Source organism: Malania oleifera, chromosome 1, assembly GCF_029873635.1.
Source record: "Malania oleifera isolate guangnan ecotype guangnan chromosome 1, ASM2987363v1, whole genome shotgun sequence".
NCBI lineage: Eukaryota > Viridiplantae > Streptophyta > Magnoliopsida > Santalales > Ximeniaceae > Malania > Malania oleifera.
Window position 1 is genome coordinate 123,244,923 of NC_080417.1, and position 14,671 is coordinate 123,259,593.

Here is a 14,671-nt window from a genome sequence, read left to right on the forward strand (position 1 = left end):
TTAGCTCTTGATGTTGTAGACTTGTAGGCAAGTTCTTTATGGTGAATTAGATTTTTATAGGATTTGATGTTTATAATTATTATAACCTTTATTATGTACATTATGTATTTTTAGCTTCATTCATTATATGCTTTCTTCTTCAATATACGAAGCCATGGTTAAAATATTTGTATGATTTGTTAGTCACATAAGGATACCATGATAGACATTTATGGACACTAATGAACTTTATTAGCTATTAGAAACCCATGAAAATCATAAATATATGCATTTCATTAATTTCATGCAAAGCTTGTTTCAAGGCCCTTTTACTCAAAAAATAATTGTAAGAATACACATGGAAAACTTCAAAATTCAGCACATAATGGTACGATCCTTAAATCAATTTAAGAGTGAGATCAGTTAAAAATATTGATAGTCATTTTCAGAATATGGGACGATTGGATAAATGAGCATTTTGATCAAGTTGCATTTAAAATTGTTTCTGCTAAATGGACTATCTTATTATGCTGAAAGTTCTTATATCCATCCTTCAATTTTATTACTCAAATATTACATTACTTCATTAATGATATAGAAATAAATGTAAAGAGTTTATAGATTTACTTTAAAGTGTATTATTTATTGCTAGATCAGATAAATCCTCAAGTTACTCCAAGATCCTTGAAGTTTAGGAAGAACATCTATGGAAAGCCTGAGGTGAGTTAATTCATTTATTTATTTGCATTGAATGAGTTGTGGACTTGCCTTTTTTCTTTTCATGTCCTTATTTCTATTGTCTTTTCCTTTTTCATATATTTTAAGCTGGAAGAGCAAGTGTTCTTTCTAATCCCTTCAGCGTTTTTTGGCATACTTAAATAGGTAGAGTGGCAGCATGATGATGAGTGGCATCCACCACCATTGCATTTCAACATTTCACACTCTTCATCTCTGATAGCCTGTGGTGTGACTATGAATGTTCCAGTTAGTACTTCAATCCATTTTATGAGTGGCAGTTATCTTCAGATTATGCAATGATTGTATTGGCCTGCCCTTTTGAAAATTATTTGGCTGTTCTTGAATATGAATTGTCTTTATATTGTTGAATTTTTCTGGTTGATTATAGATTGGTATCGATGTTGAAGAAAAAAGCCGGAAGACAAAGAACAATGTCTTGTCTTTTGCTCAACGATACTTTTCTCCACGTGAAATGGAATTCCTAGCTTCAATTTCTGACCCTGAGGTTCAGCGCCAGGAGTTTATAAAACTGTGGACACTCAAGGTCAGACTTACAAGCTCTTTTTTTTTAATCACTTGAAATCGCTTTGAGTTATGTATTCTTGATATGAATTTACATTTGGAATATCTAGCGTTACTTGAAAAGTAAATACTTTTGCCAACTCGAAGCAATTACAAATTATAAAGTAGAAAATAAAAAAGAAATATAAACCATGGAGGTGGGGGAAGGTAGGAGGGTTAAGGTTACCCCAGATGGCCAGATGTTTTTGATTTTCAGTAGTCTAAAATGGGGGTGGTGGATGGTTTTCTTGTTACAAGCAGCTGAGATTCTAGATTCAGGTTCCTCAGGGATGTCTTTTTTTTTTGGGGGTGGGGGGGGGGGGGGGGGGGGGTTATTTGGGACCCCAGATTTTGCTAAATTGGATGCTTTAATTGGTTTCTTTTTTGTAACTGTTTGTTTAGATTTCATAGGTAAGGGCAGTGGTGGTTTACTTTGGTATATGGACCAAATAATCCTCGATTGAGAGGTATTTTGTGGGATGAATAAGCTATGATTTATGGCATGTGTTCCCCAGTTGGTGTTTGGGGGAGACATTTTTATGTCATTGGATCCACTAATGAGAAATTGAGAGGTCCTAGGATTACCTTGAGCATGAGGGGTTTTGATATTTATATCAGGGAGTGTGATTTGAGAGATATTCCACTCTCTAATGCTTAATTTACTTGGTTTGTTGATGGCACTAGGTCAGCGGCTAGTAGGATTGACAGGTTCTTGTATACCACTAACTGGGAAGATACATTTCCTACCTTTGCTCAAGTACTTCGTAGAGTTATTTCTGACCATTGCCCTTCAGTTATTGAGTCTAATCCTTTTAAATGGAGTCCTACTCTGTTTAGATTTGAAAACATGTGGCTTTCTCATCCTGATTTTCAGAGTTTGGTTAGGAATGGTGTGGTGGTGGGGGGGAAGTGCCCTTTGGAAGGTTGGGAAGGTTCCCGTTTATGAATAGATTGAGGTAATTGAAAGAGAAGATAAAAATATGGAACATGGAGACTTTTGGTGATGTTTGGTCTAGGAAAAAAAAGGTATTCTTGAGGAATGGGTTGCAATTGATAGATTGGCGGAGGAGAGACATCTACCTAACAACATTGTGGGTAGACGAGTCCAGTTGTCCAATGAGTGTGAAGAAGTTGTTTTGGATGCAGAAATCTAGAATAAATTGGGTCAAGAATAAGGATTGTACTTCTGAACTTTTCCATAGGGCGGTGATCAGTAGGAGAAGGAACTCAATTAAAGAGCTTGAGGATGATAGGGGATCCATTATTAGGGCTCTTGACCTTGTTATTAGTTTTCTTACCAACTCTTACAAGAACATCATTTCTGAGGAGAATGAAGAATCTGGTTGGGGGGTTGGATTAGTCTCCATAAAACTGTATGACTGGAGAGACTTTTTGAGGAGATTAGGAGCTCAATTTTTGAGATGGATAGAGATAAGGCTCTTGGGCCACATGGTTTTACCATACCATTCTTTCATGACTATTTGGGAGACCTTCTCAAAGTTTCTTGAATACTTTGACTATGGAGTGGTAGGGTGGAGTATGAATTCTACTTTTATAACTTTGCTACCACAAAAAGATTTTGCAGTTAAAGTCAATGATTTTAGACCAATTGGCTTGGTAATTGGTGTTTATAAGATATATACTAAGGTGTTATCTAAGCGACCGACTACAGTTCTGGAGGACACTCTCTCTCTTAGCTAGAATGCCTTTATGGGTGATAGATCCTATATGTTACCTTGATGGAAAATGAGGTGGTTGAAGATGTTGTTTAAGGGAATAAAGGGCCAGTGTTGAAATTGAATTTTTAGAAAGCTTATAATAGGGTGAGCCAGAGCATCTTGAACGAGGTGGTGGCTAGAAAAGGTTTTGGCTTGCGGTGGAGGAAATGAATTAGAGGGTGTCTATCTTCTATTCTGTTTTCTATCTTAGTAAAAAGCAAGGCTAAGTCTTGGTTTCATGCATCCTAGGGTCTAAGACAAGGACTTTCTATTTCTCCTTTTCTCTTTATTATTGTGGTTGATTTCTTAGTAGGATGATTGAGAGAGGAGTTGATAAAGGGGCCGTGGAAACATGGAGGGGATTAAGGTAGGGCATGAGGATTGTATCATATCGCATCTTCAATTTGCAAATGATACTGTTCTCTTCCTTTCAAAAAAACACAGGTTGCTTCTCTAATTTGTTGACTATCTCATAGGTGTTTGAGAAAGCCTTCAGGCTGAAAATTACTTTCTCTAAGAGTGGCCTTGGTGGGTCTTGGTATTACTGTGGATCCTTTTGTTAGGCTAGATGGTTGTGCTATTTTGACTTGGCCTATAACTTATGGTGTTCCCCTAGTTGGTAATACCAATGCTGATTCTTTCTGGGACCTTGTTTTTGAGAGAGGGGCTAGGACGTGGGAAAATGGATGGTGGAAAGGGGCCTTCTTCACCTTAGGGGGTTGTATTACCCTTATCCACAATTGTCTGTTCGCTATCCCTTTGTATTATCTTTTTGTTTTTTGAAAACCTGTGATATTGGCATGAAAGCTTGAGAAATTAATGAGGGATTTCTTATGGTCTAGTGGGGGAGAGGGTGGTAGAGATCTTGTAGGTTGGGAGATAATGTAGATGTGAAAAGGAGGGAGGGTTTGGATATTGGCATAGTAGTCAAAAGCGCGCCTCAGGCGCGAGGCGCAGTGGGGTGACGAAGCTAGCGCCTCAACAAGATTGAGGTGAGGCGACCTTCAAGAGGCGCTGGTAGGCGCAGTGAGTCGCACCTTCGAACCAACACGAAACCAGCAGTCCAGGCTTTGTCTTCACGTCTTTGAGCCTTCACCAACAAGAGAGCCATCACTGGAGCCCTTCGTCTTCAAGGTTTAAGCCTTCAAACCAGCAAAATCTTCGTCCTCAAGCCTTTGAACCAGCACAAAACACCTTCATCGTGAAGCCTTCGAGTCTTCGAACCTTCACCAACAAGAGAGCCTTTGCAAGAGCCCTTTATCTTTGAGGTTCAAGCTTTCAAACCAGCACAACCTTTGTCTTCAAGCCTTCTGCCAGCAAGAGAGCCTTCGCCAGATTCTTTGAACAAGTGAGAGGCTTCAAGCCATTGAGTTGTTGTCGCCAATCTTTGTGATTTGTCAAGCTGGTTTTTCTGCTTCTTCTTCTTATTTTGGGCCTTCAGCCTGGCAATTTCATTTCCTTTCTAATTTGAAGGTTGAACTCTTGCATGTTTAATTACTTATGTTGAACTATGTTTGTATCACTTGGAACTTGGTTGCCATAATTTCTATGTTTCTTCTTCTTCTTCTTCTTCTTCTTCTTCTTCTTTTGAGCCTTCGGCCTGTGAATTTCATTTCCTTTCTACTTTGAACCTTGAACTTTTGCATGTTTAATTACTTATGTTGAACTATGTTTTTTCCACTTGGAACTTGGTACTTGGTTGTCATAATTTCTGTGTGTTTATGTTTGGGCCTTCGGCCTGGCAATTTCATTTCCTTTCTAATTTGAAGCTTGAACTCTTGCATGTTTAATTACTTGTTCATCTTCTTCTTTTGGGCCTTTTCATTTCCTTTCTAATTTGAAGTTTGAACTCTTTCATGTTTAATTACTTCTTCTTCTTCTTCTTCTTCTTCTTCTTTTGTGCCTTTGGCCTGGCAATTTCATTTCCTTTCTAATTTGAAGCTTGAACTCTTGCATGTTTAATTACTTATGTTGAACTTTGTTTGTTTCACTTGGAACTTGGTACTTGGTTGTCATAATTTCTTTGTGTTTATGTTTTGGTATTGAATATTTGGCATTTTAAATTATAATATTACTATTGATGTGTTTTCATATATCAATTACCCATCAAATAGGCATTGTACACAGTTTTAATAATTGTGTGCCTCACCTTTGTGAGGCGAGCGCCTTCGCCTCGCACCTCGGCTCCAAGTACCCTTTGCGCCTCAATGCGCCTTGCGCCTTTGACTACTATGGATCTTGGTAATTTGGTGTTCAAAAACATTTCTTTGGTAGGGAAATGGTTATTGCACTTTCTGTAGAAATTGATTCTCTTTGGCATAAGGTAATCCACAATACATTTGGACTGCTACAAAATAGGTGGGGTGCTAAAATGGGATTAATATGACTTATACATGTCCTTGGAAGTTTGTATCTCAAACTTATGATTATTTTCTTCCTAAAGTCCAATATACAATGGGTAGTGGGGAGCGAATTGATTTATGGGAGGACCATTGGGTGGGGGAGATACCTTTGGCTATTACATGTCCTCGGCTTTTTTGGTTATCTAATATTCGTGATGCCCTTATTTTTACTCCTCTTCTTTTGCAAGAGGATGGGCATTCTTGGAACTTCTATTTTGGGAGAAATTTGTGTGTGTGTGTGAGAGAGAGAGAGAGAGAGAGAGAGATTGATGAGTTTGCTCTTTTGACCAGTTTGCTCATTTCTTTTCATGTTCATTTGGGAGTGATAAATAGGGTTTGGAGCTTAAATCCATCTACGGAATTCTCCTATAAATATGTTTTTCTCCTACTTTACTCGTGTCTCTATTGCGGATCCCTAACAACTTAAGCTTTTAGGTAAAGTGGTAATATAGTATGGTATTAGACCTATGGTAGAGAAGACCCAAGATGTCCGAGGTTCTAGTCTTTTTGCATGCGTTATTGTTTGTTAAGAATTATCTTATTCATAATGGGTGCTATATAACTCCTCCTAAGATGCACTTAATGTCCTAATTTTTTCACGCACAGTCAGTCCCAAGCCTGGGTAAAGGAGGAGGATTGCGTTAGATAGCTAACGACCAACGTAAAATTTGTTGGATCATTATTATATGAATCCTTGCCAAATGCTGGGGCGTCCCCTACAAGGGACGCATTGCACTTGTACCACTCGGTTGTAGCGAAAAGTGGGCGAGGTGGGCTAGGTTGTCACCCCGAAGTGACATGCCTTGTTGGCACCCTAGTACGATGTTAAATATGCGAGGGTTCCTACGTCATTTTGGATGTGGGCAGGTAAAGAAGTTAGTTCAGGAGACTAGGATTAGATTAACAACTTGGAATATAGGGACACTTGCGGGTAAAAACATGGAAATTGTGGACACAATGATTAGAAGAAAAATTAATATAATCTGCCATCAAGAAACTAGGGGAGTGGTGAAGAAAGTTAGAGAAATTGATAAATTAGGATTTAAACTTTGATACATTGGAAAAGAAAAAACATAAGAATGGAATAGGAATTATTGTAGACAAAAACTTAAAAAATAGCGTTGTTGATGTAAATAGAGTAGGGGATAGAATTATTAAAATCAAGATGGTATTAAGCCAAGAGATAGTAAATATCATTAGTGCTTATGCCTCGAGTAGGCTTAGTAGAAAATCTTAAGAGAAAATTTTAAGAAGATATAGATAGTATTATACAAGGCATACCAGGGATTGTGAAAATATTTGTAGGAGATCTAAGTGGGCATGCTAGAAGGGATAATAAAAGTTATGAGAGGATACATAAAGGACATGGATATGGAGAAAAAAATGAGTCTGGGAAGATGATCTTAGACTTCGCTATGTCAAATGATTTTAGTTTAATGAATACTTGCTTTAAGAAGAGGGAAGAACACTTAATAACCTTTAAAAGTGGACAAAATAGGAGTCAAATAGATTTTTTTTTTATCGCTAGGAGGGTAGATCGTTTATCATGCAAGAATTGTAAAGTTATTCCAGGTGAAAGCCTAACCACACAACATAGAGTCTTAGTGTTAGATATATGTATTAAAAAATGGAAGAAAAATGATAAAATAAAATCAGTGTAAGAGAACTAGGTGGTGGAACCTGAAGGGAGAAAATATAATAAAATTTAAAGATAAAAATGATCAAAAATGGGGATTGGACTATAGAGGATGTGATAGATACAAATACTCTTTGGAGTAGATTAGTTGGCTCTATTAAAAAGGCAGCAAAAGAGATTTTAGGTGAACCAAGGGGAAGATTCTGTTAGATTACCACTTTACCTAAAAACTTAAGTTGTTAGGTTGTAGGCCAACAATGTATATCAAGCTTTAACATTTCCCCGCACGTGCAACCCGATAGCACGTGGAGAGATAAACACATAATAAATAGCACCCATAATAAGGAATGCAGTATTTTTTTTTTTTTAAATTGTGGGCAACAAGGCTAGAACCCAAGACTTCTTGGTAACCAGTTCTGATACCATGTTAGATTACCACTTTACCTAAAAGTTTAAACTGTTAGGTTGTGGGCCAACAATGTATATCAAGCTTTAATAGATTCTTGAATAGCAAAGAAAGTTGGTGGTGGGATAAAGATGTCCAAAAAATTGTAAAGACAAAAAATTTGGTATAAAACGTGGCGAAAATGTAGAAACATGGATAAATTTGAAAAGTGTAAAGAGGAGAGAAAAGTTGCAAAAAAGACCGTTAGTGAAGCTAAATATAGAACATTTAATAGTTTGTATGTTTGATTAGATACAAAAGAAGGGTAAAGATATATATTTAAACTTGTTAAAGTTAGAGAAAGGAAGTAATGACTTAGGAAATGTAAAATGTATAAAAGTGGGGATGATATTGTCTTGGTTAAGGACGAAGACGTAAAAAGAAAGATGGCGAAGTTACTTTAGTAAGTTGTTTAATGAAAACCAAATAGAAGACTTAAATTTAAATTTGACAAATGAGGAAAAGACTAAAAATATGATATATATTTGCAAAATTATAGTTAATGAAGTTAAGTTTGCACTAAAAAAATGAAAAATGGGAAAGTTATAGGACCAGATAACATCCCAATTGAAGTTTGGAAATGCTTAGGTGATAATGGAATTATACAGTTAACTAATTAATTAATATAATTATAAAAACTAAGAAAATGCCAGATGAATGGAGGAAAAACACTTTAATACCTATATGCAAAAATAAAGGAGATATTCAAAACCATAATGGCTATCAAGAAATTAAAGTTATGAGTCATACCTTGAAACTATGAGAAAAGGGTAGTTGAACAAAGATTAAGGCTAGAAACAAAGGTCTCAGAAATTAATTTGGTTTTATGCCTGGGAGATCTAACACAGAAGTTATATATCAAAGAAGAGGGACTTGCATATGGTATTTATTGACCTAGAGAAGCATATGATAGGGTACCTAGGGAAGTTCTATGGTGGGTTTTTTTTTTTTAAAAAAAAGGGTGTATATAGTAGGTATACTAATGTCATTAAGGATATGTACGATGGCGTAATGACTATTGTAAGGACTATAGATGGAGAAACTAGAGAATTTACAATCACCATTGGTGGACATCAAGGATTTGCTTTGAGCCCTTATCTTTGTGCTTTAGTGATGGACCAATTGACTAAGAGTATTCAAAATGAGGTTCCATGGTATATATTGTTTGCAGATGATATTGTATTGATAGATGAAATTAGGGACGAAGTAGAGACTGAGTTAGAATTACGGAGAGTAGCTTTGGAATTTAGAGGCTTTAGGATAAGTAGAAATAAGACTAAATATATGAAATATAATTTCAGTAATGGTAGGAGGAATATTGGAGACAAAGTTAAACTTGATGATGAAGAAATAAATAGCACTTGTAGATTTTGATACCTTGGATCTATTATGCAAGTTGAAAGAGAAATTGAAGATGATGTAATGCATAAAGTTAAAGCAGGTTAGGTAAAATGGAGAAGTGCTTCAAGTGTGCTTTGTGATCGTAGAATACCCTTAAAATTAAAAGGGAAGTTTTATAGGACGACTATAAGACCAACTATGCTATATGGATCAGAATGTTGAGCAACGAAGAAACAAAATATCCGAAAAATAAAAGTTACCAAGATCAGAATGCTTAGATGGATGAGTGGTATAGCAGTGAAAGATAAATTAAGGAATAAACATATTCGCGGTAAGTTAGGTGTAGCTCCTATAGAAGATAAGATAAGGGAGGGACAACTCAGATGATATGGACACTACCAACGTAGGCCACATAGTGCGCCAGTGAGGATGAGTGAGTTAGTTGCTGTGGGGGGGCAGTAGGAGTAGGAGTAGGGGTTGATTTAAAATAACTTGGAATGATATAGTGAATAAGGATTTAATAGCCTTGAATCTATTAAAACAAATGGTCCATGATTGCATAAATTGGCGGAAAATGATTCATATAGCTGGCCCCACCTAGTGGGACTTAAGGCTTGGTATTGTTGTTGTTGTATAATGGGTGCTATTTATCGATTGTTTCTCTTTCCACGTGCAATTGGGCTCCACATGCAGAAGAGTGTTAAGGCTTGATTTACATTGTTGGCCCACAACCTAACAGCTTGATGTTTGTGTTATTTGTTTGAGGATTGGAGAAACTTGCTCACATCTCTTTCTTCACTTTCCTTTCACTTTGGCTGCACAGAATAAATTATTTGGTATGTTTGGTGAAAACTGGGTTTGCCGCTCCAATCTGAAAGCATTTTGTACTATTACTTTTAGGGGGTTTGACAAAGGAAAGGATAGGAAAGCTTTGTGATGATGCACTGTTATGGCTATTATTTGGTGTGTTTGGTTGGAGAGGAATGCTAGAATCTTCGAAGGTGTGGCTACTCCTAATAATTTGCCTTGGAGCAGAGTAGTTTATCTTATGTTGCTGTGGGCATCAGCAAATGGCTTTTTTCGTCATGTTTCTTTGGAAGACTTGGCAACGGGATTGGTTGGTTCTACTTCATTGAGTTGTTTTTCGATTTAAGCTGTCATCTTTGTAACTGGCTTCTATTGATGTAAAGGGAGGATTTTCTTATTCTTCCTGTTTTTTTCTTTCTTTTTTCTTCTCTTCTAGTATACATTCTTCTCTCCTAATAAAATTCTTTGCTTATAAAATTTCAAAAAGAAAAACAATTATCTATGTTATCTTGTTGCAATATCCTAAGGAAATCAAGGATGGTTTATGAACCTGGTTTTCTCACATTTGTGGCTCATTGGCTCATCTCGTAGCCCCTCACAAGGGTGGCCAGGGCTTTACTCTCCTTAGGGGATGTTGTGTGTATGTGTGTTTAGGTATGTGCATGATAATTTGTAAATAATAATGATGATGATGGTGATGGCTTGTATTTGAATTTTCAGTGTAACTTTCTTTTAAAGAAATTGTAAATATTTCTAGCCATAATGAGTAAGGAAATGTGAAAATGTGCAATGAACAATTTTCTCATGTTAGGGAGATGCGTGAGTGTACAAGTGAATGTACCTCTAAGGCCCTCCTTTCCTCTTTTTTAGCCAACCCTATCTCGTACCTCCCTTAGATGGGCTGAAGCCAAAAATCTGATGTTGTACATATCTTGCCAGAATACTTATGTTTTCTTATCTTATTTCTTTCTTAGAAAAGGTTTTTTATGATATAAATGATGGTTGATACTACTTGATAGAGCTCAGTGGTTAAAAAGATTCATGCGCCTAGTCCTGTATAATCGTGTTCTGAGATGTCTTTTTTTTTTCAAAGAAATTAACATTTGTATTTATTTAATAAAAGAAAATCATGTTGTTTTCCCCTCCTTGAGCTAATTTATTCCTCTTACCTTCTTCAAAAACATAAATAAATGAAAGAAAGAAGCAATATCTATAAACATTCTGTCATATAAATTGAAACAAACTCTTGTGATTATCTTCATTCTACATGTATGAGGTAATGCATATTTGAAAGATTTTCTGTGAATGATGTATGCATTATACCTTTGAACGAAGTCCAGAATAACCATGGGGCAAAGCACGACCCTTTTATGAATGAATTATAAGTTTAGAACTTCATTTTAAAGCCTTTTGTATCCATAATAATAAATATTTTTTCTAGGAGGCATATGTTAAAGCATTGGGAAGGGGCTTCTCAGCTGTACCTTTCAAGACCTTCACCATCCAGTTTGGGGCTGCTACCAGAAGAGGTTTAGGTCCTTGTGATTTTGATTCTGAGGTAAGCCACAGGACCTTTTGAGAGAGATTGAAATTAATGTGTCAAATTTATTAAATAACAACTAATATTTTATGTGTATAAAGAGCTATATATTGTCAGTCTAGGATTATGTAAACATTACAACATGATCTATATTAAAGCAAAAGCAAGAAAAGTTTTAAAGAAGCTATAATATAAAAACACATCTTAATTGTCAAGTTGCTGGCTATCGCAAGCCTACATATTCTCCCCAGCTATGCAAACCTTGTTTGAGGACTCTCCGCCATGATGCAACACTCAATTTTACTTGTGGTGTGTGCACAACACTATTGGCATACAGGTGCAAAACAACTAGTTCAAACCTACTGCACTATCAGTCTATTAAGTTGTGATTGCATGAAAAATCACACTCTGGGTATGCTGAAATACCCTCTTTTCACCAAGTGGAAACATCAGCTGATAGTACACGGGTATGCATTTCAGTAGGTATTCTTGAATGACTTCCAAAATAGATTAGTTAACAATAAATGGTTTTAATACTAATATCCAACAAGGACATCTTTATCATGATACTTAATATATTTTTATTATCATCTGATTTATTTGGTGTATGTGGTTTGTTAGAAACTGAATGGCCTCATTAGTAGTTTATAATGATATTGATGTGGGGCCTCTTGGTTGAGCATCCTTGGTCATGTATGCTATGGTGCCATCTCAATATCTCGTCATTCTTGATTATTTAAAGCGCTTCATGATTCATATAAAACTTTCCCTCTAAAAGAGAACTTGTGTTTTTGCAAGAGATTGAACAATGTAGACAAATTGTATCACTTTTACTCTTTTAGTTTCTTCACCCCTTCCCCCTCCCTCACTTCATTTCTTTAATTTGCTTCCAGGCATCTGAAATAGTTGTTGACTTTCTTGATGACTCCAAAATTCTGACGAGCAATTGGCAGTTTGCACTCATAGAATTGGATGGTTCTCACTTTGCTGCAATTTGTGTGAAAAAAGACAATAGCATCGGAGGTAGGTCTAATTTTTATTAGAGTTGGATTATGTGAGAAGGCAGAATTTTTGAAAATTTGTACTCCATTAATAGCAGGCAAAGAGAATGCTCCGATGAGATTGACTGTATGGAAGACCATTCCACTTGTTGAAGATGAATGTGTCTCTGGAACTGATGCAGTTACAACAAGTGGTAGCTTGACTTGAGCAATTGTAATTATTTGGTGGTAAATTATTGACAACTCATCAAAAGGCAGCATCTCTTTCCTTCAAGTTGGTTGATTTCCTCAGTCCCCATCCCTTACCCAGCTAAATCATTCGTCTAAAATAATTACCAGAGATCTTAATTCTTGGAGATGTTGTCATCTCTGTGACACTGGATTTTCTTATATGTTATGACCTTGGTGGAAACCTTTGTCCTTTGTACTGTGGTTTGAACCCTTAATCTTGATTTTAAAACATGGCACAGATTAGCAGCATTATTTTTATGCCACTTTTTCTCATTTTCAAATTTTTTTGAAATTATTATTATTATTGTTAGTCGACATATATAGTTAATAATGAGTGGGTTTGACTAGTTAGATCGGATTTCCTATATCTATATCTGGCAGGGTTGACCATTTTTTTTTTGAAATTTTTTGTTTTTAACAGCAGCTTTCCAAGGGCAAGTGTGGTCCACTGATTTGGTATAAATGAATAATTTGTTGTTCTTTTTTTTTTTTTTTGGGTTTTTTAATGGGTTCTTGATTATTATGTATATTGAGCTATAAAAGAGAGGTACCATATGATGGATTTGAGTATATAATGTTTAAGCCAAAAAGTGATACTTGCAAAGCAAAGGCATGGTCAATTGCTTTGGTAAAAATAAATCAATTCTTTAACTTTGGGATGATTCATATATGTGAATGTGAAAGGAGAAATTATTAGATAGATTGGGTGCATCACGCTAGGCTAATCCTGTAAAACGATGATAATTCATGGTTAACCAATGAGTAAATTAGAATTAATTTTCATTTCAAACAAATAAAAAATTATAGGCAAAAAGAAAAGGTAAAACTTAAAAGGGCCATTTTATTTGAAATTTCATATGACTAATTAATGCCAAAATAAAGAAGGGAATAAGTGGACAAAAAATACCTCGAGGAAAAGATGTGCAATTAATGATTAAACTTAACATTTCAACGTGCACCAATCTATTGAAATTCTACTCTTCATATATTTTCCATAGACATGAAGATTTAAACTTTGTCACTCCCTTTAAAAGGGCAAGAAGATACTATCGAATCGAGTCCACATATTCATGTATGTTTATTATTTTATTATAAGATTTTGTTTAGTGACATTTATGCTTTTTGTTTTTTATTTTTATTTTTATAGAGTGAAGAAATATATTATAGTAATGTATTTTTTTTGCATTGTTAATTTTTCTTTTATGATGTTAGTATCATTGTCAAGAATTATAAAAACAAAAATCAAAAATGAAAATTAATAACAAAAGCAAAAGCTAAAAATTGAAAACCAACAAACCAGTTTTCTTAATATGTTTAAAACTAAAACAAATTCAAAATTTATTTCAACAAATGCTCATTTTTGTCCTTGAGTCAAATAATAAATAAAAATAATTTTAAATGGATTTTATTATTCTACAATTTTTTAAAAAAAAAATTTACTAAAATTTTTATTTTTAAGTATACTTTAAATTCATGTAGTCATTTAATATAAATTTAATTAAAGATCATCTATAAGATGAATGATTTAATGCACATAAGTTAATTTGGAATATTAAAAGCATTCTAACAACAAATTGTCAAAATAACTAAAAAGAATAAAATATAGTTTAAAATTAGAAAATAACTGAATACTAACAATAAAAATAAGAAACTAACAACAAAAACTTATTTGTTTTCATAATATGTTTCTTCAACACTAACCAATAGACAGAAATGAGAATAGAAAATAGAAATGATATCAAACAACACTAGATTCTATAGGTTTAAGTTGTTTTAACAACTTATTAGCTAAATAATTTAATATTAAAAATCAATTATAGTGAATTAAATAATTTATTTTATACAAAAAACTTAACTAATTTAAATTTAAATGAATTAAAGATATAATTAGAGTAAAAATTTCAATAAAGTTTCTAAAATTTTGAGTAAATAACTAAAATTATTTTTAAAATATTTTTATTATTTTTTAATTGTCATATACATTAAGATTGTTATTGTAACACTATACACTAAATTCTGAAATCTAATAATTAAAAAATCTATAATAAGTGTTAGGAAAACTTACATAAAATTCCCTTTGTGGTTTGTGTTAGCTTTGGTGCAATCCCAAGAAAAGAGGGGGGGGGGGGGGGGGGGTAAATTGGAATTTTAAAAATTTATCCCCAAGTCAAACAATGTAGCAGCAGTATTACACAATTTAGGGTCAGTCTATGCAATCATAAACAAAACATACACGTGCAGTAATATAAAGTGCGTAAAAGTAATAGCACAC

At 34.5% G+C, this 14,671-nt stretch overlaps 1 protein-coding gene across 14 annotated transcripts in view; it reads left to right on the top strand.

The window, feature by feature from the left end:
• Positions 1–12,651, top strand: part of LOC131152804 (uncharacterized) — a 36,413-nt gene extending 23,762 nt beyond the window's left edge. For 5 of the 14 annotated variants that reach the window (XM_058104727.1, XM_058104678.1, XM_058104710.1 and 2 more), the window contains 6 exons: positions 632–699; positions 862–963; positions 1,106–1,261; positions 11,069–11,185; positions 12,061–12,190; positions 12,264–12,651. In XM_058104727.1, coding sequence (XP_057960710.1) covers positions 632–699; positions 862–963; positions 1,106–1,261; positions 11,069–11,185; positions 12,061–12,190; positions 12,264–12,376 — 686 coding nt within the window. In that variant the 3' untranslated portion in view covers positions 12,377–12,651. The remainder of the gene's footprint in view (positions 1–631; positions 700–861; positions 964–1,105; positions 1,262–11,068; positions 11,186–12,060; positions 12,191–12,263) is intronic. The other 9 variants (XM_058104686.1, XM_058104717.1, XM_058104737.1 and 6 more) reach the window with 5 other exon arrangements.
• Positions 12,652–14,671: the final 2,020 nt, after the last annotated feature.